At 35.8% G+C, this 26697-nt stretch overlaps 1 protein-coding gene across 1 annotated transcript in view; it reads left to right on the top strand.

Moving 5' to 3' along the window:
• PTPRD (protein tyrosine phosphatase receptor type D) overlaps positions 1-26697 on the top strand; it is a 339878-nt gene that overhangs the window by 126813 nt on the left and 186368 nt on the right. Inside the window, 8 exon segments of the mRNA XM_030919181.1 lie at positions 611-628; positions 2224-2334; positions 3727-3738; positions 5691-5960; positions 8823-9404; positions 20017-20150; positions 22803-22947; positions 26120-26425. Of these exon segments, the coding sequence (XP_030775041.1) occupies positions 611-628; positions 2224-2334; positions 3727-3738; positions 5691-5960; positions 8823-9404; positions 20017-20150; positions 22803-22947; positions 26120-26425 (1578 nt within the window).

Genomic DNA, 26697 nt, shown 5'->3' with positions numbered 1-26697 from the left:
TGCATTTTACTAACTGTCAGTGTAGACACCAGATCTCTGTAGTGGCGCCCACACACACCTCCACAGAACTGTTATCGTAAGAACACTGTGTAGAAAAATTAAATAGTACACAAGTTATGGCACACCAATGTAGCATAGCAAGTAGTATAAGATATCAACAGTGTTTGTTTCCAGTTAGTCTTTAGCGTTTCCTATCACAGTATATATATATATATGCATATCTATATATATACTTAAATAGATTAGCCAGTGTTTTCCTAAACTATGTCTTTAAAAATATTGTCTAGTGTTTTTTAAGAGATATGAGGCATATAAGATACAATTCTAACCCTATATGACCCCAGACCTGAGAACTCAGTTGCTTCTCTGAGAAAGGCAATGCTGCCTATTGCAGTCTTTACCCTCTGTGGTATAATGCAACTTGTTTTTTATGATCTAATAATACTATCTAATATATTCCTGTTTTACCAGTATAGTAATTCAAGTTTCTTTTAAGACCTTATTTAATTCTGTAAATCTAATTTAATTCTTCTCCCCAGCCCTAGCCTCCTTCTTCTCGTACTAATGCTTCTTCTTTCTAATCTTATTTGCATTCATATTATCCACCCAGGTGGTACACCAATAAGAGGTAAGAGTGCTGAACTAACGTTCACAGAATGATCTTACTCATTCTTTCTGTCCTTTCATCCCTCTCATCTTTGTCCTGTTTTCAGTATCATTCCGATAATGTCCATCAACTTTTTTTTTTTTTTTTCCTTTGTACTGTTTGGTTATGATCAGTGACTCTCATATTGTGAACTTTCCTTTCCTTTTTCTTTCTCTCTTTGTTTTGTTCATTTCTTTCTTTATGAAAATGATTATTTAAGTTGTGATATGCTTCAAAGAAAGCATATCCAGGTCTTTAGACCACAGACCAGTCACAGCGTACCATCTGTCCCTCTTTTTTTCCTTTTCTTCTTCTTCCTTTTTCCTTTTTCCTTTTTTTTTTTTTTCTTCTTTTTCCTTTTTTTTTGTCCAACCGGAGAAAAAAAAAGATCATTTTTTTCTTCCTTAGCTGTTCTTGTTCTGGACCAAAGCCAAGGTGGTCTGGAGAACAGTGGCAGACATGCAGAAGACACCCTGGAGCATCTGCTTTTTGTCTTTATCTTTCAAAAGGTTTTTGCTTTTGTTCTTCAATTCTTTTTTCTCTTAATGTCTTAAAAGTCAAAGAATGACTCCCCTTTCCACCTGATCCCACTCGTCTATAATCTGACAGCAATGCTTTTTTCCCCACTTCTTTTTTTCTTGGATTACTCGTCTCCGGATTTTTGGATCTTCCGTCCTTCAGGCTATGGAAACAAAAGGTGCTCAGTATTCTTGGTGGTATGTGGTATTGCTGGTTTTTCATACTTTGACTCAGTGTGCATTTCTTTTGTAATTCTTGTTTTGTATTTTTCTTGGGGTTTTGTGACACCACACTGCTAATCCCACTGGTGGATTTTGATGGGTGTCTTAGGGGATCCATCTCAGGGTCCTCAAGCAGTGGTTGGTTGGCTCTTCCTTGTGGCACAGGCCATGCCTTTTAACTTTTTAAAAATCTTCTAATTCAACTGCTCTTTGTTTTTCAGCAAATGTAATAAATGATTGTAAGTCGTGGAAAACTGTCTTTCTTTTCTTAAAAATCTGCATGTCTTAAGGGAGTTTTGTTTCTTTAAGTGATATTTTGATAATTTATAATGACTAATTTTAATTTTTTGCTTTGTGCAGCCTTTTTGTGCTTGCTGCGTATTTTTGGCTTTCTTCAGCAGAAGACTTTCTTGAAAACCCAGCCTGGTTTTTTTTGTGCGTACTTATCTTTTGCGCCACTTTTGGTACCAAAATGAAACAAAACAAAACCAAAAATTAATCTTTTGTTTTATTTAAAAGCCATACTTCCTTGAAGCAGTCTCACCCATCTTCATTTTATTAGTCTAGGAAATCAGAGTGTTAATTATGACTAGAAGTCTTGCTTGGGAAAGGAGATACTGTTTTCTAATGCTAGCATTGATGATGTAAAAAAAAATAATCTCTATATGTTTTTCTCATCGCATCATTTTCTGTCTGTGCAACTTAGCAAGAGATTGAATCGACGTTGAGTGGACCTTCGCTTTGCAGGGCTTTTCATATTGTTAAGAGGTTTAGCTTTCTGAACTGAGAAAGCCTTCCCTGATCATCTCTTTGGCAATATATTTTATATCCATACAGGAGCTCTTCAGATTGAGCAGAGTGAAGAGTCTGACCAAGGAAAATATGAGTGTGTTGCCACCAACAGCGCGGGCACTCGCTATTCCGCTCCTGCCAATTTATATGTCAGAGGTAGGAATGACATAACCCTGGCATCGCTTCTTCATTCAGGCTCAGGGGGAGTTGAGACGCTGCAGGGTCCGTGTCGTTATATTAGTCGTTAACAAGCTGATTTGGTAATAGTGACAGTAGTGGAAACAAGTTAGTAAATAGAAAAGTTAAAAATTTAAAATATGTTGTTTAACTCCAAAAGACAACTCTTGAGTATAACCTATCCTGAGGCTTGAAGTTTGTAAGTATATTTGCATTTTTACATCTTGGTTTCTATTTTTACTGCATTGATTGAACTGTGCTTTTCATTTGTTTGAGGTTTTCTTCTTTTTCTTTCTCTTTTTTTTCTGTTGTTTCTCTTCTGTTTCCTTATTAAACCCCTGAAATAATTGCTTGGTGTGCTACTAATCAGTTCTCTGTGCAATTCCAAGCATAAAGGTGTTTATGTCTTCATGACCCCTGCTGCTGAAACTGTAAGGATAAAGCTGCTAACTCTATAAATGCTACATGCAAATAGCACAGTTTTATTTCTTTCTTTGTATACTTTCTTAATTATAAACACATAGTATTATATATATACATGTGTATTGATATATGTGCACATACGTACACCTTTTTTGAATTATTAAGACTTACCGAAATGTTTAGTGTTTTGATTGCCATGGAAAACTGTATTTTAAATAGCAATGTGAGTTGTCGTTGAGACAAGAATGAATTATAAGGATACATTCCTATGTTCTCATGAAGTAATAGAAGTGATTATATTTTGAGCTTCTGAATGGCTATACCTTTCCACTCAACTAGAATGAAGTACTTCCACTTCCTGAGAGTTCTCAAAGCTAGTTCCTGTAGTTTTCTTGTCTAGTGGAAGTGTTCTTATTCTTGTTCTATGTATCTGTGAATAACCACGAAGGCGTGGGTGGGGGTGGGATTAAATTAAAGACTAAGAGGGCTTTAAGTTACAATAGGATGGGTTCCCTTAAGAAAATACCTAGCTTGATTTTGAAATTTTTGTTAGAGGTAATTTTGTTTCCCTGGGGATGTTTTTCTCTCCTTTCTTTTTATGGAGTCTGGGGTGGGGAAATATGAAGAAAGCCGTTTCTTCTCTAAATTCTTTGAAAGTCCCTTGATCCTTTTTCCACAATAGTGACCTCCCTTGCTGCATGAGGCATGTGTACCTTCTTCCATGGAAAATTTCAAAATGATGCTAGCTATTGTTTCTAATAGCGTGGTAGTCTGTGAGATATTGCTAACTTTTCCAGCTGAGGTAGAAAGGATGAACTAGAGCGAATAAAGATGTTCAAGTAGCAGTTGAAAGCCTTGATATGGCCTTTTTACTCTCTCTGTGTTTCCCTTGTTTTTCTCCTTTCCTCATTTCATTGTGTTCTGCATCAAACCCCCTACATCCCTCAGAGCTGCGAGAAGGTTGGTGTGTTTTTTACTTTTTACCCACCTTACAAAACTATTAATTAAACCAATAACAAAGAATACAAATGAAATGAATGTAGCTGCATTGTGTTCTTCTTTTGGTTAATGGTATGTTTTAGCAGAGAATGCCCTGGCCATGGCTTCTGGTGCTTGCTGGTGGTATCTAACTGTGGTGCATGATGGGAGAGAATGTACCTGGGTGCATGGTAACTGGTAACACTTAACTCTCTAAGGTCCAGTTAACTTGGTCAGTGTTCCTGCTTTCCTTCCTGCTCCACTCTCCCCGTCTCCCATCCCGCCTTTAATTTCTGTCTTATAAGGATGCCTGCTGTCCATAGAATGACTTTTTCTAGTTTCTCCCCTAATCTCAAGCATGAAGACTAAACTCTCCTCCGTTTTTCTTGATATGTTCTTTGATACCTCAGAGTCTACACTGGCTCCTGCTTGCTTTGTGTAACTTCTGTGAATTGGCTGCAGGAGGCATGCTTAGCTTTCTCTTCTTCTCCCATGACTGTCATTCACCCATGAGGCCATTGCAGTGAGCCATCTCAAATCAGCGGAGGTTTATCTCAACCTTAAGTGCAGCCAAAAAGTTTTCAGACAGAATTACTTATCTTCTTCTTGGGGTTATGAGGTTATTTATCAGTTTATGTATAATTTTTAAAATCACTTCATTAAATGTATTTAAGGTATGCTCCTAAAGATTACCCTCTAGAGCTCAAATTCTTACCATATGACGTTTTGCCAGTAAAAGCCCTAGATGAAACCAATTTCTCTCTCACCTTCTCCTTGTATCACATCCAAAACACATTTACTTAAACACACATAAACCTGCAGATTATCTGAAGCAGGAACACTGAACTGTAATTGCTTGGTAATTTTTCTGTGTTATGTTGCTTTAATATGATATCTTCTCTTAATGTCATGTCCCGCTGTATGTTTTCCCAACGTCTCTCAATTTGAATGTGGGCATAAAAAGCCTTTTAAAATATTTTGTTGTCATTTATGTTGTTTTACCTTAGATATGAATTGAATGGAATCCTGTACGTGAAACAGCCATCTCTTTTTCTGAATTTGAAATCTTTACCTTTAACAACTTGAGCCTAATCTACCAACTTTCAACCCTATCATCCCCTACATCTCTCTATTTCAATCATTATACTTTACCTCCCCCTTTCGTGTTTATTTCTATTGCCCCATTACTACTTCTGCTGTCATTGCTGTCTTGGATTCCAGCCATTCTTTCAATATCCTTAGCACGGGCCTTGAGATTCCATCTTGTGCATGCCTTGCATGACCCAATCCAGTATCTCTACTGGTGTTAGCCTGTTTCTTCTTCTGTGACTGTAAATCAATATGTATATACATTTCTGTGTTTGTTCCAGTGTTAGTGTGAGGTCTTGAGGCTGCATCCACCAGAATCTGAAAACATAAAGTGCACTTTCAGTGTACTCTAGGTGATGTTTTCCAGGGCTGGGATGTGACAGTGTGGTCCCACACCTACATTCACATCAACTGGAAGTGCACAGCACTGAAGTTGGTTTTGATACTCAACTTAAACATGCTGGTGACCTTCCAGCCCCCTTTTCTGCATATACATGCCTGCATAGAATCATTGTTATATGCCTGCATGTATATGTTTTTGTGTTTATCTTATGCATGATGTTTGTGTATTGTTAGTTTGTAGATAGTTTTTGTGGGGCCCTTGTAGGTCTGAATCAACTTCTGTATGAGTGTGTCTAAGATATCAGTGACTAAACTAAATAATTCTGTGTATACACACACCATACTTGTATGGTCTGTATTATCCACAGTTTATGTTTTGTTTTTGGACAATCCACAATATGTTTCAATTGTTGAATCGTGTCTGTACAGTGCATGTCATGTGTTTAATAATCCACTTTTTCTTGCCTTGTATATGTTATCATTTCCCTTGTGTTTTGTTCCAGTTCGCCGTGTCCCACCAAGATTCTCTATCCCACCCACTAATCATGAAATCATGCCAGGTGGAAGCGTTAATATCACCTGTGTGGCCGTGGGGTCACCAATGCCTTATGTAAAGTGGATGTTGGGGGCAGAAGATCTGACACCTGAAGATGATATGCCAATAGGAAGAAATGTGCTAGAACTGAATGATGTAAGACAGTCAGCAAATTACACCTGTGTTGCTATGTCGACACTGGGTGTCATTGAAGCAATAGCACAGATCACTGTCAAAGGTATGCTCAATGGATCATGCTTTGAGGATCTGGGTACAGTTAAGCCAAGTGATTAATGCCTCTAGGAAGCCCATCCTTGAAAATCTAAAATAATTCTTTATTCAGAGTTTTAAATCTGTGTATAACCTAATAATATCTGTGGTATTATATAAGATGCATACGCTTAGATAGGTGAATTTTTTCTTGGAAGTATCTGGCAGCCTATGTAGAGCTAATCATCAAAATATTAAAAGACAGTTCATGGAGGCCCAGGCACTAACCAGACAGAACTAGGAATTTTAGACATGGTCAACCATTATGGCGGGACTGATGTGTACAGTCTACATACTAGACCAAAACCTTGATAAGAACCCCAAGAAAAGTCAATATGAGCATTAATAAATGCTTAAAATTTCTAAGTACAAAGGAAAAAGAAAAAGAAAGTTGAAATCAACATAGTCTAATAATAGATGATTTAACTTTTTGGCAGGCCCTACTGTTAAAAATCAAAAGGCAAGTAGCAGTATATTCTGTTTTAGTTTTATCTTTCACCTTGCATAGATGAGTGCTCAAGAAATATTCTTTCCTTTAGAAAGCAGACTAACTATCACCCAAGTACCGTATTACATGAATATTTTTGAAGCAAAGAGAAAAAGAGTACAAGCATGTGAGGATACCAGTTTGTTTGTTTTTTTCCCAGTATTTATAGAATTTGAGAAATTGAATTGAATTGAATTGAATCAGACATAGGGCAACTTAAGTTTTCTGCAAATGGCTAGAACTATTGCAAAATGAACACAAATTATCTTCCTTTCCTAGGCAACGTTGTAGGCATTCGGAATTTAGCAGCAAGTCAGAGAAGTACGAGTTTGCTACTCTTAAAAAGCTGCCATTCTTAGATGTGATCTTAGAAAATGCAATACACATGTTATAACTGGTGTCGTATCTCTAACCAAGCATATATATCAAATATGTGCTATATAAAACTAATGACATGAGAACAAAGGTACACATTGTCAACATTTATAATCATGTGAAATAATGTTGTGTTGTGTAACCTTAACATAATAAGCACACATGTATTTATCTGTACATTACAGATATAAAACCTGTACTGTACAATAAATGTGACTTAGTGAAACTGATAATGTCAGCTAAATATCAGTGAGCACAACTTTAATTAGCAATATTTGTATTTGCCCTGAAAGTTCAGAAAGACATGTAGGGGAAATCTGGATCACATAGAGCCTTGAAAAATGCCAGGCCAGAATATTTAAACAAATTTCATTTTATTATTATTTTCAGTAAATTCCCTTGGCAAAATATTATCATTCTGTAGTTCTTTGAGTAGTGTGTAAATATTGAATCACCTTTTTTATAATTACCATTTCAGCTTTAAATATTTGAAGGTTTGCTGAAGACCTTTAAGAATTCAAAAGCAGGGGCCACTTTCAACTAATATTTTGTTCACCTTCTCGTCTTTGTTTTCCTGACTCATGCCACTTCCCTGTGATTTCCACCTCAAAAATAAACAAATAAAACATAAGGGTGAATCTTAATGGCAAATTAAAATAAATCAAAACAGAAGAACAGGTTGAAGAGAATGAGAAGAATAGGTGCCGACTCATTTATTCAGTTAACTGTTGAACAATTCTCATTCAAATCCTACTGAGTGCCAGGCAGCATTCTAGGCATTCACAATTTTACAGCAAGTCAGAAGTACAAGTTTGCTGCTCTTGAACAGCTGCCATTCTAGGGGCTGTTATACTTTTTGCCTTTATGTTAACAAGGAAACAGGGACACTAATGGGATGATTATATGAATGTTACCCTTTGGGATTTCTCTAAAGAGTCAACTATTAGAATGCCCCTTCCTACCCTAATATCACTGCCTTTCAGAATCATTGTTTAGAATAAGGCACTTGAATATGAGGTCAGCAAGGCAGACAGTTTATATTTTTAATTAGTGGTATTTTGATTTGTATTCTTCTGCCAAAAAGAAACAATTAGACCTCTAAAAAGGTGGATTTTATTGCAAATATTTTTTACGTAGCTACATCAGATGTTTCTGATGTGGAATATAGAATGCATATTAATATGACAATAAAATACCTTAAAAAGTGGTTCATGAATGTGCCTTAATTTCTCGTTCCTTCAGCAATTTTAAATATTAAGAATAAAACATTGATTTGAAATTTCTATTCTTTTGCACCTTGTAATTTTGGGTTAGTTTTTTTACAAGAAAATTTTTAGTAATGGTACTATGTCTTACAACAATATAGATGCTATTCTTTCATAGCAATTTAATTTCCTTTTAGTGTATTCCACATTTGGTTCTTTTCAATGTTTATTGGTATTTCAATTTTACCGTTTATTTACTGGGGCAAGGGGCTAATTGGCCAAGCTTTTGGTATAATAATAGTAATAACTGCAGCTAATACTAAGGTTTTTTGTGAGTTCCAGATACATTCTAAGAATCTTAGTGGATTGGCTCATGAATCTTCACAGCAAACCCATGAAATACAGTTACATACAGCTGTAGAATATAGCTTAAATAATAATGTTTTTCCCATTTTCACATGCGGAAACTAAAGCAAAGAGAGATTAAGGAATGCATGCAGGATCACTTAGCTAATAAGTAGAGGATTTGGATACAAGCCTAAAAATATGCTATCAAGCCCTTCTAGTGAAGCAGTATTTGTGTCACCTGTGTATGTTTTACTGTACTTCCTGGCCACTCAGAAAACTACTCTTAGCTGTAGTTTCATTTAATTCAATCTTCAGTAGACACATAATCCTGTCATTTTCATAGTAGAGTTTATAGATTCTTGAAACATTATAGGGGTGATGGGTAGTCATTGTCTTTTATCTTCCCCCATCCAAGCCTTACCCAAACCTCCAGGAACTCCTGTAGTGACCGAGAGCACAGCTACAAGCATCACACTGACGTGGGACTCTGGGAACCCTGAGCCTGTTTCTTATTACATAATTCAGCATAAACCTAAAAACTCTGAGGAACCTTACAAAGAAATTGATGGGGTGGCGACCACACGCTACAGTGTCGCTGGACTAAGTCCCTACTCGGATTATGAATTCAGGGTTGTTGCTGTCAATAACATTGGGCGGGGGCCTCCCAGTGAACCTGTGCTGACACAGACTTCAGAGCAAGCGCCATCCAGTGCCCCAAGGGATGTCCAGGCACGAATGTTGAGTTCTACCACCATTTTGGTACAGTGGAAGGAACCTGAAGAGCCGAATGGACAGATCCAAGGATATAGAGTTTATTATACAATGGATCCCACTCAACATGTCAACAACTGGATGAAACACAATGTAGCTGACAGCCAAATCACTACTATTGGCAACTTAGTGCCCCAGAAAACATATTCTGTCAAAGTCCTGGCTTTTACCTCAATTGGAGATGGTCCACTTTCAGGTGACATACAAGTCATCACTCAGACAGGAGGTAAGTTTGGTTCAGGATGGGAAGTAGGGCAGGAGGGAAGGGGTGGTGCAGAGAGGGGAGAAGGACCAAAACAAAGAAAGTACAAAGATGGTATAAATTTTGATGTTTGAGATTTAGGGCTTCAAAGCAGGCGATGATAGATATCTGAAAAGGAATAAGCATGGACATCTGAAAAACTAATCATTTTGAGCAGAACAATGCATTTAGCACCCCTTCTTTTTAATTTGTATGGGAATGACTTGAAGACTTCTCTGCACGAGACAGAAAAATGTCTCCCCCATGCCCAGTTTTGAGAATAGAAAACTCCACTTCTTTGTAATAGCTAGTATGGTAGAGTAGTCTCAAAAGAGTATTTAATTTGTGTAAGATTGGATGGTTCAAAACAAAGCTAAAAAATAAAACTGTTCCAGGGCCTTGGGTATTTGAATAGCTTATATTTGCCAGAAGCTACTGGCTTAAAAATAAATATTCTCTGAGTGACTTTAATTTCTGTATTGCTTTGTATGGCCTCAGTGGACAAAGAAAGACAGTTACCGAGGTCTCAGATAGAACTTTGGGGCCTGATTCATTAACTTTGCCAAGAGCTACAGCAGACATTAAACTATTTTGTGAAGGAATACTTGGTCCTCCCAGTGGTTTTATTTTCCTAAGAGGATATCAAACCTCTTTGGTCTTTAATTCAATGTCATCAGTTTTACTTTGGGCTAATATAAAATAAGAGACGTCTTGTAAGGTTTATTCTTGAGCCAGGCGCAGTAGCTCACGCCTGTAATCCCAACACTTTTGGGAGGCCGAAGTGGGTGGATCACTTGAGGTCAGGACTTCGAGACCAGCCTGGCCAACATGGCAAAACCTCATCTATATTAAAAATACAAAAGTTAGCTGGGCATGGTAGCAGGCGCCTGTAATTCCTGCTACTCGGGAGACTGAGGCAGGAGAATCACTTGAACCTGGGAGGTGGAGTTTGCAAGTTCGCAAGGAGCTAAAATTGTACCAGTATGCTCTAGCCTGGGTGACAGAGCAAGACTCCATCGCAAAACAAACAAACAAACAAATGTTTGTTCTTGAGCATCTGAGAGCTACTTCTTTGACTCCTTATTGAGTTGACATCTTTTAAACCTGCATTAATCTATGAATGTTTTGGCAGCATGCTGTTGTCTTGTTCTGAAATTGACATAATTATCATATTATTGGAGACAGTATAATCTGTAGATGTGACTCACTGCTAATTCTGGTAATTAATAAATTTTCTCAGATGCTGTACTAGATAATGTATCTATCATCTATTTCACTGATACCTGTGAATCACTGACTTGTTTTCATGTCATGGTCTTTATATGAAGTATGCTTAACTATTTGTCCTTGCTTCTAGGAATCTCAGAGCGCATTTATATTAATAGTTTGTCTGGCTTTATTTTCATATCATTATTTGGTTCTCATTGGCTTGTTCATGGATTTACTCTTTACGACATTGTAGGAAAGCCAGCTATAAAAATATGTTTCACCACAGTTGTATTAAAAACTATCCATATATCTTCTCTGTGTGCCATTTGCAGTACTTCTGTATTTATTTGCTGTAGTAATATGCAGAAAAAAATACTGTAGGCTGTTCTTATCAAAAAAACTTCTCATTGGAAAATGTAGACATCTGTATATCTTGTTCTGCTTTTTCTTGACTAAAAGTGGTCAACTATTATGAGATTGCTTTTTGTTACACTGTTTTAGCAGCTACATAACTATTAAAAAATTATAAGAAATTATATGGGGACTTACATTCCACTTTCAGCTTTTTAAATTTCACAGCGGTGATATTTTTTCAATCCTTGGTCTTGGAGTAACATAATCAGGGTTTGAATCCCAAGCTTTCATTTATTAGCTGTCACCTTAAGTGATTTATTTCATCTCTCTCTGAACTTCAGTTTTCTGGTCTATAATAATAACCACCTTATAGAGTGTAGCGGTTCTATTTGTTTTCTAGTGCTCCTGTAAAAAAGAACCACATACTAGGTGGTTTAAACAACGGGAATCTATTGTCTCACAGTTCTGGGGCCTAGGAGTCTGAGATCGAGGTGTTGGCAGGATTGGTTCCTTGTGAAGGCTGTGAGGGAAAATATACTTCATGCTGCTGCCCTAACTTCTGTTGGTTGGTTTGCTGGCAATCTTTGCAGTACCATGGCATGCAGAAGCATCATCTGGTCACTACCTTCATCTTTACATTATGTTCTTTCCGTAAGCATTCCTGTGCCCAAATTTCCCTTTTTACTAGTACACCAGTCATAATGGACTTGGGGCGACTCTTATGGCCTCGTCTTAACTAATTCCATGGGTAAGATCCTATATTGAAATAAGGTTATTCTCTGAGGTACTATGGATTAGGATGTCAATATATGGATTTTTGTGGGATGCAATAAAATTCATAATAGGATATAGATTAGATAATGGAGAGAAACATTCTGTAACTTAATATGTAAAGCATTAAATTATTAATATGTAATCATCATAATAGTAGCTAACATATGCAGGACACTATACTATGAACTTTGCATGTGTTTATTCTCACAAACCAATTAGGCAGATGTGGAATTATTCCATTTGCCAATGAGTAAATTGAAGATCAAAGAGGTTAAAAAGTGATTCAGAAACTTGCCTTAGGTCATAAGGTTACTAAGTAGAAAAGCAGAATTTAAATCCAGGGATTCTGGATACTTTTAACTACTGTGCTAGTTACTGCTATAAAGAAATACCCAAGACTGAGTACAAAGGCAAGAGGTTTAATTGACTCACAATTTCACATGGCTGGGGAGAGCTCAGGAAACTTAGAGTCATGGCAGAAGATGAAGGGGAAGCAAGGACCTTCTTCACATGGTGGCAGGAGGGACAAGAACAAAGCGGGAAGAGCCCCTTGTAAAACCATTAGATCTCGTGAGAACTCACTCACTATCACAACAGCAGCATAGGAGAAACCACCCCATCATTCAGTCACCTCCCACCAGGTCCCTTCTTTGACACATGAGGATTACAGTTTGAGATGAGATTTGGATGGGGACACACAGCCAAATTATTATCAACTACCATTATCTTTTAAATTACTAATATGCTTAATGTGATAGTTTTTGTGTTTTTATGCCCACCTAGGTATTCAATAAATGAAAAGAGGCAGGAGAGAAAAACACAATTGTTTCATTTATTCGTATATTTAAGAATTATACATAGCTTACTTCTAAAATACTGAAGTAGCTTTTAGATTATTCCAGTGCAGAAGCACATGAAAACATTTAGAAATGAAAAAAAAAAACTAAGTTTATCTAAAAGAAGTGGAAGGAAGAACTTTTTTATGAAAGATCTTTACACTCAAGCACTAAATTTGGCTGAAATTTAACTAAATTTAAATAAATTTGGCTAAATTTGGCTCTAAGTTTTATAAGCACCAGTTTAAAGATAGAAATCTGTAGTGTTTCATATTTTTATTTTCTAATGGCAGGAAGATTATCTAAGAAACAAAATTTTTTTGTAAACCTAATTCAACCAAAATGTGAATCTTTGACAATTGTGAGAATCCTTGTATTTAGAATGCTAAATGAAAAACACTGATGCCTTCAGTCGCAATTTATTGAAAAATATAGAAGCTATGTTTAAGTAGACAGACCATATCTTTATTTTTTTATATTACCAGTGGACAGAATATGACATTGAATCATAACTCAGTGAAGGTAATATTATCAGAGGGGCAACTGAGTTACTGTGAGCTGGGGACTCCACTTTCAAAAGCTCTGATTTGATTTAGTGACAGAACTCAGAAAATCTAGATGAATGGGACATGGATATATTAGAATAGTTGTTCCCACTCTGTTTGACTAACTTTTTTACATGAAGAAGTTTCCAAGAATCTTCCATAATAGTTTTACTTTTAATACCTGTTGATTGAGAAGATATCTAGTGATGTAATGACTGCCTGCCAAGATCAATAAGCTAAAAAAAACCCTCCAAAATAGCACAATGATTTGATCTGTTCTATAGGCTTCATTAAAAAGGCCAGTGGATATTAGTGGACACCTGCCAAAAACAGTGATGTTTGTTCTGATGTAATTTATGCTGAGCTGCTCTTTTTTCTTGTTACTGACTAAAGAATTCTTAGGACGATAACCATTATGAAATACAAAATTTAAGGATACGATTATTTGCACTGCAATTTTTCTCCTCCAACCTTATGAAAATTTAGTGATCAATAATATGTAGGCATTGACGTACATTTTAATTACAAATACACAGATATGTACATTTTGATGTCTTCTGTGTCTAAAAGGTACTCATTTAATTTTATTATCTTTAATTCTGTGACATTCACATTCCTATTTTTATTTGAAAGTGGATTCCAAAAGAACAGTATTTAGGATCAAAGTGAGGTTAAGAGAGAAGTCTCACTTTTGATTTTATCTAATATGGGTCACATAGATGGATATAAGTGAAGGATTGATGTAAATTTGTATATTTCTGTTAATACAGAAAATGAGAATATGATCTGTCTGTTTTATAGTGAGAGAGTTTTTCTCCTTGATTGTGAATATTAGTACAGTTGACTGTGTTGAGTAATCTTTAAATGGTTTTAAATATGAAAAGGCTTTCGTTGTGATGATTATTTTCTGAAATACCGGTCAGTCTTCCCAGTTCTCCATAGCTCTGACTTCTGGCATTACAAAGTCACTTGCAACTAATTTACCTTGAAAATATGGGAAATATATGGCCATTGACAAGCGAAGTATTTAAGCTAGAAAAATATTTTCATTATTAGAAAACACATTCAGGAAGGAAAAAACAACATCCTATAGTTTTCTTATCAAGGTAATTATACCAAAAGCATAGGGTAACTATATTTTATAGAAGAAGTGCAAATAAAACTCTGATAAAAAAAGTTAAATCTCAAACCTAATGCATTAAATGTTGCTTTGATGTTCATGCTAATCTTAAATCCTAATATGTGTCTTTTTTCTGAACTTTCTTTAGAAAGCATGTCTGACCTCTTAATTACATCTATTCATTTAATAGATTCTTGAAAATCATCTGACTTATATGGATATATGCCTTCAAAAGATAAAGAATTATATATATATATTTATCAAATGCTAATGACTAGTATCAACTTTAAACATTTTAGAGATGTTAATGCTATTACGAATTCTGGGCATTGCAAAAGTGTTAAAATATAAGCTATGACATTTAGAGACAAAGTCTCTTAGGTTTCCAGAACTTTATAAATCATTTCATTAGTGTGTGTCAACAGGCCTATACAAGCAAACTAGAAAAAGACTGCTTTCTAATAACCAAAATGATGAGTCCAATTTAAATGCTTTTTCTGAATAGTTTTAGCAATGATTAAAGGAGCACTGGATATAAATACAACTATAATAAAATTTAACTTTTTCTCATTTATATTTAATGACTGTTGAGAGTAAGATTTGTGCTGATGCTTGTGTATTAAGTACTTATTTTGTCAATGATGTATTTGTGGCATTTACGCATCAGACTCTTTGTTTAGAATTTTGTTTTGTTTTACTACCATTATAATTCTGGCTGTCAGTTTTATTGTTATTATCATTTATCAACATGCTAGATACACACATTTTAAAACACGTACCTTATTAAAATACTAGATATTTTAGCAATCATGGGTTTTCTAGTATCTTTGGTCATATTTCATATTTATACTATAGCAAGATGAAACTGTTGTTTAGTAGTGTAATATGTGTCAACCTTTCTTTAGAGATAATCTCTAAATTTTATTCAAATATTAATTTCTTCTAAGATATCAGCATTTCAGATAATGTGGAGGTTTCTCTTTTGTTAATCTCTTTTTTTATCCCTTTTCTTTGAGTTGCTTTCACATATTTTTTTTTTTTTTTTTTTTTTTTTTTTTTGAGAAGGAGTCTCGCTCTGTCACCCAGGCTGGAGTGCAGTGGCCAGATCTCAGCTCACTGCAAACTCCGCCTCCCGGGTTTACGCCATTCTCCTGCCTCAGCCTCCCGAGTAGCTGGGACTACAGGCGCCCGCCACCTCGCCCGGCTAGTTTTTTGTATTTTTTTAGTAGAGACGGGGTTTCACTGTGTTAGCCAGGATGGTCTCGATCTCCTGACCTCGTGATCCGCCCGCCTCGGCCTCCCAAAGTGCTGGGATTACAGGCTTGAGCCACCGTGCCCGGCCTGCTTGCACGTTATAGAGTATAATTATAGTAATACTCAAGTACTTAATATGTATCAGTGGGATTATAATCTTACTTTAGGGACTTGATAGCTCATATTTCTATTTCCTTGTGAACATTAAATAAGTAATCAAGAGGAAGGACATAGCTTTACAGTATATAATGACTTCTTAAATATAATATTAAAGAAAAATTTTTGCTTAGTTTATTTCTGCTTTCCATGTCCTATTGTAAATTTGGTTTATGGTCAATATCATCTCTCTCCTTTGAATATGAAGTAACTGCTTGAAGGTCTGTATATGTTGTTTTTATTTGCCCATCATTTTCCCAGAATCTCACATTTTCTTATAAAATTTATGTTCAGTTAATCAGCGAAGGAAATGTTACAACACAGAAAAGCTCTTGAATAAAATAAAAATAAAATAAGATAGACATAGACAAAGGACTGGTAAGTGAAGGTAAAAAAATGATACCAGTGAGAAAGTGTGGTGTGTAATGATTACAAGAGCATAAGAAGGCGAGGCACAGTGGCTCACACCCATACTCTCAGTGGTTTGGGTGGCCGAGGTGGAAGGATTTCTTGAGCCCGGGAACTTCAGACAACCTGGGGCAGCATATTGAGACCTTGTCTGTACAAAAAAATTAAAAAGTTAGCCGGGTATTATGGCACATGCCTGTAGTCTCAGCTACTCAGGGGTCTGAGGCAGAAGGAGCACATGAGACTTGGAGGTCAAAGCTGTAGTGAACCATGATTGTGCCATTGCACTCCAGCCTGGGTGATACAGTAAGACCTTGTCTCAAAACTAACTAAGTAAGTCAATAAAATGTAGGTAAATATTTACATTTATACATTCATATGTATAAATATAAACATGTATAGAGAGAAAACATTAATAGTAATGTGAAATGGGACTTCTGTAGACACAATATTTGGTATAAAAATTCAATTGACATATAATGAAAGTACTCCCGTATCTCAAGTGTTACAGAGAAAACAAATATGACAGTCTGTAGCCCCTAAAGTGTTTTCTTATATACATATATTATGCTTATTAGGACCAATATGTTGGGAATTTAAAAATACATTCATTTTATACCTTTTTTAAAAATTCCTTTGCATCGTCAGCTTCATGGTGGTGGGTTCAAATATCATAAAATGCCCTGAGGAAGTGGTGTTATTAGGTACACCCTCCATTCCCGAGGAAGTGTGGGTAGTAAACCCTTAAGCCATTGATGAGTCTGGAGCCTGAGATCATGAAAGGTTAGTTTAGAACCCTGGCCCATATGCTGAATCTAGCCTGTAGACACATTTTTGCCCCATACAGTGCTTTTAAAATTCAATTAATTTTCATTAATTAAGAATGGAAAGGTTTTACCTGGAAGGTTCATGATCAAATTCTGTGAAGAAAATCTGAAGCTGGGACAAGAGTGGCCCCACATTTCACAAGGCAGCAGCCTGCTGTCACTGAGCATGGCCTGCGGTTCCTCTTCAGGTGGGGGGCACGCTCCACTGGGCCCCGGGCCCCATATGGCCTTCCCACTCTTCTAAATTACTTGACACTTCTAAGCATTTGTGTTCGCATCACATGTTTATTTTATACATTATTTATTTATTTGTTTATTTTAGAGACAGGTTCTCACTCTGTCATCCAGGGTGGTTTGCAGTGGCTCAGCCATTGCTCACTGTAGCCTCACCCTCCCGGGCTCAAGTGATCCTCTAATCTCAGCCTCCCAAGCAGCTGGGACTACAGGCATGCTCAACCATGCCCAACTAATTTTTTTAAGTTTTACTATTTTGTAGAGACAGGGTTTTGCTGTGTTGCCTAGACTGGTCTCGAACCCCTGACTTCAAGCCATCCTCCCAACTTGGCTTCCCAAAGCGCTGGGATTACAGATGTGAGTTACCATGCCTAAGCCTGTACCACAAGTTTAAAATCTAATACATGAAGTTACCCTCCGAACCATTTCAAAAGAAGGATAAGGAAAGAACAGGAGAGAACCCCCTGTACGTTAGATGAAGACACTTAGCATCAAGCTGTCTAGCCAACTCTTAGCTTTGTGCAAGAATAAAAAGGACAGTGTATTCTCTGAGACGTGGTTGTGTCTACTTAAGTCATTATTTAGAGGGAAGGGGCTCTTAATAGAAACAAACAGAATTACATGATCAGACGAAGCTTGTGTCACTAAACAAGAATGAAATATTGAGACCAACTGGGAATTTCCTCAAGACAAATTAAAAGCAAAAAGTAAACAGTTTAAGTAAGAAAAAGTTAATTAGGTTTCCAAGATGTTTTCAATCAATGTCAATTTATTATTAGCATTAGGCAGGGAGGAAATGCATAACAAGCAATTATTATCCTGAGAGTAGCCCTTCAATGTTTTCTGTCTTTCTAATTCTTGACCATACTGTACTCCAGTTTGGTTTGAGTCAGGACCTAGCACAGACTTTCTTGTTTCCCAGGAAATCGGGAGAAAGAAAGAAGCAAATAAAACTAGGAAAAAATCCGTGACTGCATACATAGGCATGTGTGTGCACTTTTAGCCTGAGAAACCCTTTCATCATGTGAATATTAGATCCTATCATAATTTTCCCATCTATCTAATCACTCTTGTTTCCATTGTTGCTCCTGCCAGTGCTTTCAGTATTTCCCTTTTAGAAATAATGCATTTTCCATTTGCTTTGCAATTTGCCTATTTGTGTTTTGTTCCCCTCTGTCCCTCTGCCTCTTGCTTCTCAATGTTTTATATTCTTTTGCCTTTCAATCTAAATGATTGTGTTAGGTCACCCACTGGGCAGGTACTGGGGAAAAAATATGATACTCTGTTTAGAAAGTAAGTTCCCAGAGGCATCAAATCAATGAGACTCTCAAGGCCTGTGATTTTTAAAAAGAGAGAGAGAAAAGATGATGAAGGCAACTAGAAATAGGAAGCACTGATTATTTGTGACCTTAAGCATCAGTCCGAACATGTATTCCTGTACACACACACACACACACACAGGCTGACTTACCAGAGGAATAAAATTATCATTAGGGATTCTACAAATCATTCTTGAAGACTGCTTTAACAGAGGGCATTTTTAAAAGCCATACTACAGAGACATAACTATAACAGAAAAGGAAAGCAATACATTTTCTCCAAAGGCTTCTTTTCAACTACAAATTACACTGTATTATATGTGTTTTAAAATGTTTTTGCTGAAGTTGCCACTTTAGATGTTTTAAAGCACACTTCAGATGTTTTTTTACTTCTCTGCTGTGGAGTATTATTGTTTTCTTTTTTTCTTTAAATATAAGTGGAATTCTCATTTAAACCTGAGGGACTGTGAACATATGTTCAGCCACAGCGCATTGAGACATGCCATAATATCAAGGGTAATGATCAAAATATTTTACAATTGGGAAAGCATGGGCACTTACCAATCGAGCAGGCGGTGGCCAAGAACAATGTACTATTAGATGTGCCAGTGACACCCTGACTCAGCCTTGTGTGTAAGGGATAGAGGGGAACTGATAGGCTCAGGTGTGGACTAGGACGTTTAGGTTAGTAATTATTCTAGTATATTTGAGTAAGGTGTTTTAAATCAAATAGACTTTCCGTTCTTTATTACAGCTGATAAATAGCTCTTCCAGACTGTCTATCAAATAGATTACGTAGCTAACAGAATTATAGATGATCTCTTTAAGTTACCATATTTCTGATAAGTAGTATTCTATAAACTTCTTAATTTTAGTAGTAGTTCAGCTTCGTAGCACTAGGGGGGATATTTTGTTTGTATTGGGTGTAGTGTATTAAATAATTTAACATAGTTTAGAGATTAGAAGTAATTATTTGTAAGTGATAGAGTTTGGTTTGGTTTTGTTTTTCCTTTTTTACACCTCTTTTTCAAAATATGGGCTGGTAAGACAAAATGCTAAGTGATTCTGTTTGCCTGTAGGTTTTGTTATTGGAGTAAAGGTAGGATCTTATAAGTTTAATTGGAAATAATTTTTAATGTTACATGGAGTGCTAGAGAGTAAGTTCCTACTCAGTTGTAAATAACAATACTTTTAGGTATTTAGCACTTATGCTTTTGGCAATGTTTCAAGTGTTTTATTTAAATTATATTATTTATTACTAACAACCATATCATGAAGTAAAGAATTTTTTCCTTAAAATTGAATTCAGAGGCCAATATACTTTATACTTGTTAGTTCTACTGTATCTTGTGTAGACTTTCTACTACTCCAGAGCAGGATTTATAACATTGTATTTTCCCTGTGTACAAAGAGGTTAACTTGGACAATGAAAGGAGCTTGTTTTCCACTAAGCTGGTACATGTGTACAGATTTCAAAAGGTTTAAACAGTTACACTACTGAAAGAACTTTGTGAATACTCGTGGTGATTGTGAATTCAGTACTTTGCCTCCCTGTTTTTAGTACCAGGGCAGCCACTAAACTTCAAAGCAGAACCTGAGTCTGAAACAAGTATTCTGCTCTCTTGGACACCTCCACGCTCAGATACCATTGCCAACTATGAGCTGGTCTACAAAGATGGGGAGCATGGAGAGGAGGTAAGACTATAGTGCTTCTCACCCTGGGAATATTCCTTACGTTGGGTCACTTCTTTATTTTTGTATATTTGCCCACATTCTTTGTCAAATAGCTATTGAGGACCTTGATGGAAAAGATTTACTACTTAAAAGAGGAACTTGACCCCACCCCCCCCACCCCCATCCAAAACAACAGCAACAAAAACAGCAGAGTGGTTATTTGGAGGCTTTGGGGAAAAACAAAACAAAATAATTCTTGCTCCTATTGGAATGTGCTTCTGACAGAGCTCCAAGTTCCATAGATGTATCAGGTTATAGAAGAATAAATACTCAGTGAGACTTGGCGACTGTCTTTCTCTTCTACATGAAAGTATTTAAGTCACTGTGGGGACAGGTGACTACATTAGCTCTATATGTTAATGAAAGTCCTTGGCTAGATGAACTAGTCCTTGGCTAGATGAATCTTGCTATGAAGATTTCCCAAAGCAAATGTTAATTTGTTTGCTATAAAGTATTTGGTATGAAGGTGAGTGTATATAACATTTGAGTATGCTGTGTAAATAAAATAACAGATTGTAGAAGGCATGGCAATTGTTGATCTGTCATTGAAAAGAGAAATGAAAACCAATATAATTAACTCATTAATAGCACTGTTCTAATGCATCTAATTTTTATAGTAGCACTGGAGCTAGCCTTTCTTATTAATCTATTTCACATATAATAAAATGGAGGCATGGAAAAAAAGTTAAATAATTTGCTCGAAGTCTCACACTAGTGGATGGCAGAGCTGGGATTTGAGTCTAGGCAATCAAGTTCCAGAATCTGTGTTGTTAATGATTAGGGTCTACTGCTTCTTGAGTGCAGCTTGAATACATTATAGAAATCGATATTAAGATACATCTAACATTTTCAAAATGAGAATACATAATAGTAATAAATATGTTTCTTTTATTATTGTGAAATCCAATGGGGCACATTAGGACAAAAGGGGTTAATGGGACTATATTTGAGAACTCCACTCATATATTCATTTTATTATGCCTCTTAGCATTTTTTATCTGAAAAAAAAATCTTCATGAAGCGAAACAGTCCCTGAGTTCTAATAAAGAATATCTTTAAAAAACTCACATACTAAATGAACTACTATCAATTCACTTGTAGTACATAATTTTGGATACTGTAATAAATTAATATGTTCTTGTAAACTATTTTGTTCCATCTGAATTGAGCAGAATCTCAAAAGAATAGGTTTTAAATGCAGTGCTTTTAGATATAGCTAACAAAGCCAATATAAATTTAGATTTAGCTAACAAAGCCAATAAAAAAAAAAAACACTTAAAAAGTTATATACTTGAAATGCAGGTATGACTTAAAGTGTTCAGGATACAACTTGAGCAATTGGTGTTTTCGATAAGGCTTAAATCAGCTTTGAATTATTTTAAACCTTCATTACCGCCACCAAACTAAAATACATGCATACATACACACCTACACACATACATACAAAGAGTAAAGGAGAATTGTGATGCTTGAATGTTGGCTCACCTACTACGCTCTACAATTGCTTATTGAGGGAATTCCTTTATTTCTTATTTGGTGGATCTGAAATTTCTGAAAACTTTTGTATTTGTAAGCCAGAATACCCTAGTGATGGTTTCTCTAGTTTTATATTTGAGTTCTTCTTCTTCTTCTTCTTTTTTTTTTTTTTTTTTTTTTTTTTTGAGATGGAGTCTGGCTCCTCTCGTCCAGGCTGGAGTGCAATCTGTGCTCACTGCAAGCTCCACCTCCTGGGTTCACGCCATTCTCCTGTCTCAGCCTCCCCAGTAGCTGGGACTATAGGCACCCACCACCACACCTGGCTAATTTTTTGTTTTTTAATAGAGACGGGATTTCACTGTGTTAGCCAGGATGGCATTTGATTAACAGTGGCATTTGATTAACGAAATCGTATTTCAGAAGTCCACAAAAGTTTGTGAATTTATTTATTTATTTTTTTCTGGCTGTGGGTTTCTATATTCACAAAGAAAGGAAAGTTTTCAGTTATTTTAGATCAACCTAGGGTAGTAATGTGGTTTCCGATAAATTGTTCAACTTTCTTTAGTAACTAACGTGATTTTTATCCCATCAAAACTGGGCAATTTCAAATCTCTTTTATAACAACCTCTTGTAAATTGTATACTGGTTACTGTTGCCTCTTCTGGTCATATTTTCTTTGCCTCCAATTGAGATTTCAGAAGGTCATGGGAGATGAGTAAACATCTGTTCAATTAAAAATGCACATGTTGGGCAGATTCCACTACTGGGGCAGGTGTCAGTTTCTGTTGTGATCTGTGTCACAGCAACATACACGCATTTAAGAGCAGAACATACTCATGGGTGTTGGCCTCTCAGTCTTCCTCTTATCTGATGTATTTGGCTAACTGTGTCATCATTAAAAAGATCTCTGACTTCCCTTCTTCCAGTTACCTTTGTAGAAACTTGCCTTTTAAACTGGTATTTTCATTATATAATTTCCTTAGTATAGCCCTGGGTAATACTCACTATTGACTCCTTTGGTGATATTTTGATGAGATTATAATCCTGATGATAGACATCTGATAGTCCAGACAGTGTGATTAAAAAGTATTTGCACAAATCTTACTGAAGATGACCACATTCTCTTATTGCTTCCAGCAACGAATTACCATTGAGCCAGGGACATCATATAGGCTGCAAGGACTGAAACCAAACAGCTTATACTATTTCCGTCTGGCTGCACGCTCCCCTCAAGGCCTGGGTGCTTCTACTGCAGAAATATCAGCTAGAACCATGCAGTCAAGTAGGTGTCTCTCTTTGCTTACTTTCTGCTTTTTTATTTCCTCTGGTAGATGTTGCTGGCTTTCACCTTCACCAACAAGCAAACCTGCTAATATGCTTAATAGTTAGTAGTCTCTAGGTTAGTATGCATCACACTTCACAGATGAAAGTGTAACTGTGACTTATTTTGGTCTCACACTTGATCCAAATAACAGATCCCACTTTCCCACATTGAAAGACTTTTAAAGAAGGTGGTAGACTTCCATGGGTGAAAAGTGGGTGAAAGGAGTTAGATCAAGCCCTGTTTAATGAATTATAAGGCTTTAAAGCAAAATTCACATTGAGAACCCTGCAAAATAATCATAGGAGGGCTTGGCAAATGGGAGAGACTGCAAAAGACAAAAAAAAAAGACTTTATTTTTTTAAGCACACAGGCTTTAGCTTTGTAAACAAGTCCTTATTTCATGTAGTTGTTTCTACTAAGAAAAGCTCAGCTCTGATGACTTGTTTCTTATTAACTCTGTGTGTAGTACATGTGGAAATTTGGAACATTAACAGAAAATCTGTATCTGGACAAATTTAGAAACAATGGAATAATGGCAAACATATTTGCAATTCTAAATTGTATTTTGTTTCCTCCCGTTCAATTTCTTTTTGGAACTGTTACCCTTAAGCATAGCTGTGTTTATCACAATGGGGGTTAATTGTGCCCAGGGCAGATTGTTTTGCATAAAGTATTATACAGGAGATCGTTTTTGATGGAAAGTTTGGTGGCTTATAGTACTATTAATTGCTTTTTATTAGTAAGTGTCTACAATTCATTGATAAAAATACTATTTACCTTGAATTGAAGAGTTTTGTTGAGTTATTTTAGATTTCTTTGTATGACATTTTGTCTTTGCTTTTTGACATAGCAAATTATACAATAGATATCTATAATAGAAATACATTGAATTTTGTCAAGAAGATGCTCTGTTGACCTCATATTTAGACCTATCAGCAAACCTGATATTTATGTTTGAAAAGATTAATTTCCTTCCATATAAATAAGCAAGTTTTCCACCATTTCATTTTCTATAGAAACTTGAAAACTTTCAGGGTTTTTTGATAGTAAAATGTATATTTTTCCCTCTTAAAGCATGATTGTTCACATGTAAATGATTAGGATCCTATTTAATCTGTTAGTGATTATCGTTTATTCCCATAAAATTTTCTTTCATTTAAAGGCATAAGCATGTAAATTAATACATTCCCTGTATGTCTGCTTTGAATTCCAGGCAGGCTAATAAACAGTATTGTAGAAAATAATTTCTTAAAACCAAGCATTTGGTTAAGAGAAGTGTTACATGCTTCAATACTGTATTTCACATGGTTTACAAACCTCACTTTTTAACATGCACATACAAATTGAATAGACTTTTTATAAGCACATCAAACGCTTATCTATTCCTTATTTTATTAAAGTAAAATTTTCAAATGGTGTTTAATATATTCTCACAAAATAGGAAGTCTGAAGATAGCCCTAGTGAAAACCAAATCAGCTTTTTAAAAAGAATTACAAATGAGTCCTTGCTGTTACATGAACAACTCAATTTATTATGAATAATGATAATGCATATAAAATAGTTTTATAATTTGAGGTATAAGAACCCCTAGTCAGAATCAATAAAAATGAGATTCTAGTGGTTTTGCAAATCTTACTCCAAATTTACAAGGCTGTCCTATGAGGATTCCTTTTTTGTCAATACAGAGAGCTTTTATTTTGATTGACTGTAATAATGAACACAAGGCACGTAAATTAAGAAAGACTGATAATCCCCTGAACAATTGGATACACCTGGCACTCCATAATATTAAGACTTACAAAGTCTAGGGAAATCCCCAAACTACACATTCAAATATAAAACATAGGATTGCTTTATTCACTGTACCATATACATTACTTTAAAAATATATGTGTGTGTATATGGATTTGTATTATCTTTGCCCACTTGTTTGTTCTTCTTTAGGAACATACGTTATTAAGTTTTAAATAATAGTAGTAATTGTGCTGTCTTTTATTGGTTTTTAATTTTTTTAAATCATAATGTTTGGTTAATTTGATGGAAAATAATTGCTCAGAAAGTGACTAGTTTAATTTAGAATGGGCAGTAAGAAAGTATATCTTTTAACTCTAATATAAACCCTATGTTGTATGAATATGTACAAAATGAAAGAAATTTTGCACATAAGTTATATCTTTTCCAGTTGATACTTGGGTTTGAAAAAAACAGTTCTTTTTAATGACTGTGTTATTGACATTTTGTAAGGGATAAATGATTATTATTGATTTTACCAAATTTTGCTGGTGGGGTCTAATTCTTCACTAGCAATGGTGTCTCAAGAAGAGTTATAATTAAAAAGCTGAAAGCTGACATAGGGTAAGTACAAGTTACAGTCAGAATCAACAAGCCTGACATTACCCTCGGGTAGGTAAACCTTGGACTCTGCATTTTCATCCTTTATTGATTCTGCATGCTCACTGTGTATGGGCTACGATCAATGTTAAGTTAACATTTTTTTATTATTATTAAAACTGGTCAGGCAAACTCAGTTTTTCAGATAGAGTGAACCCTCTTAGGTTTGTTGTTGACTTACTTATTTTTAATTGGAACTGGTAGAAGGGCATTAGCAGTTATTGTAACTTTTCACACTTAAGAAGACTTTCGCAAATGAGTACTGTATGTAAACCATCCTCATTCTAGAATATAGAAGGGAAAGCTTGGAAACAACATCTGTGAAGCACCATCAGACCCTCAAGTAAATGCTAGCACTATTTGCAACTTTTTTGAAGCTGCGTAGTCAGTATAGCGGGGGTGGGAGATACTGAGGGATTGGTTTAGAAGAGGAATTTATATCGCAGGTAGGTAATTTTATTTGAGGCTCCATTATCTTGAGGTCTCATTTTCACATATTCCCCCCACCCCATTATTTAACAATTATTTTTGGTCATTAATTCATTTTTTTTGGTTTATTCATATTACTAAGCCAAGGTACATAATTTGTCATTAGAATTTAAGTTTCATAGCCTTATTTTTGTTTTGTCCTTATTGTTCGTTTATTTATTTTTGCCTTTTCTTTTGTTTTATCATTTTCTTTTTCAACCACTCCTGTCCTTTCACTTAAATCCTCCTTTAACTCACTACCAAAATAAGAGCCGTCAGCTCCTCCTCAAGACATTAGTTGTACCAGCCCAAGTTCCACTAGTATTTTGGTAAGTTGGCAACCTCCACCAGTGGAAAAACAGAATGGCATTATCACTGAATACTCCATCAAGTATACTGCAGTGGATGGGGAAGATGACAAGCCTCACGAGATTTTGGGAATTCCTTCGGACACTACCAAATACCTTTTGGAACAACTGGAAAAATGGACTGAATACCGGATCACTGTGACGGCCCATACAGATGTCGGCCCTGGCCCTGAGAGCTTGTCCGTGTTGATTCGAACCGATGAAGATGGTATGTTGCCTCCGCTACGTCAGTTTGCACCCTTCTGACACAGTCTTGGTCTGCTGTCTTTCAATAGGCTAACAGTAATCTTTTTTCTCTGCTCATCTTTTTACCCAGCATTGCAGTTGCTTTAGTATTTTTGACAAAGTCTTGTCTTTGCTGCAGCCTGGCCTTTTTTTTTTCTTTCTTCTTTTAAATCTCAATGCAGTAATTTGCTTCTCTTTAAAAGGACTGTTGGCTCCTATGGTCTTGCAATCCAGCCCGTCTCTGTACCTCCATCT

The sequence above is a fragment of the Rhinopithecus roxellana genome, chromosome 16 (genome assembly GCF_007565055.1).
Source record: "Rhinopithecus roxellana isolate Shanxi Qingling chromosome 16, ASM756505v1, whole genome shotgun sequence".
NCBI classification, from domain to species: Eukaryota; Metazoa; Chordata; class Mammalia; order Primates; family Cercopithecidae; genus Rhinopithecus; species Rhinopithecus roxellana.
Note: the sequence above shows the minus strand (reverse complement) of the source record. Positions and strands in the feature narration are given on the sequence as shown.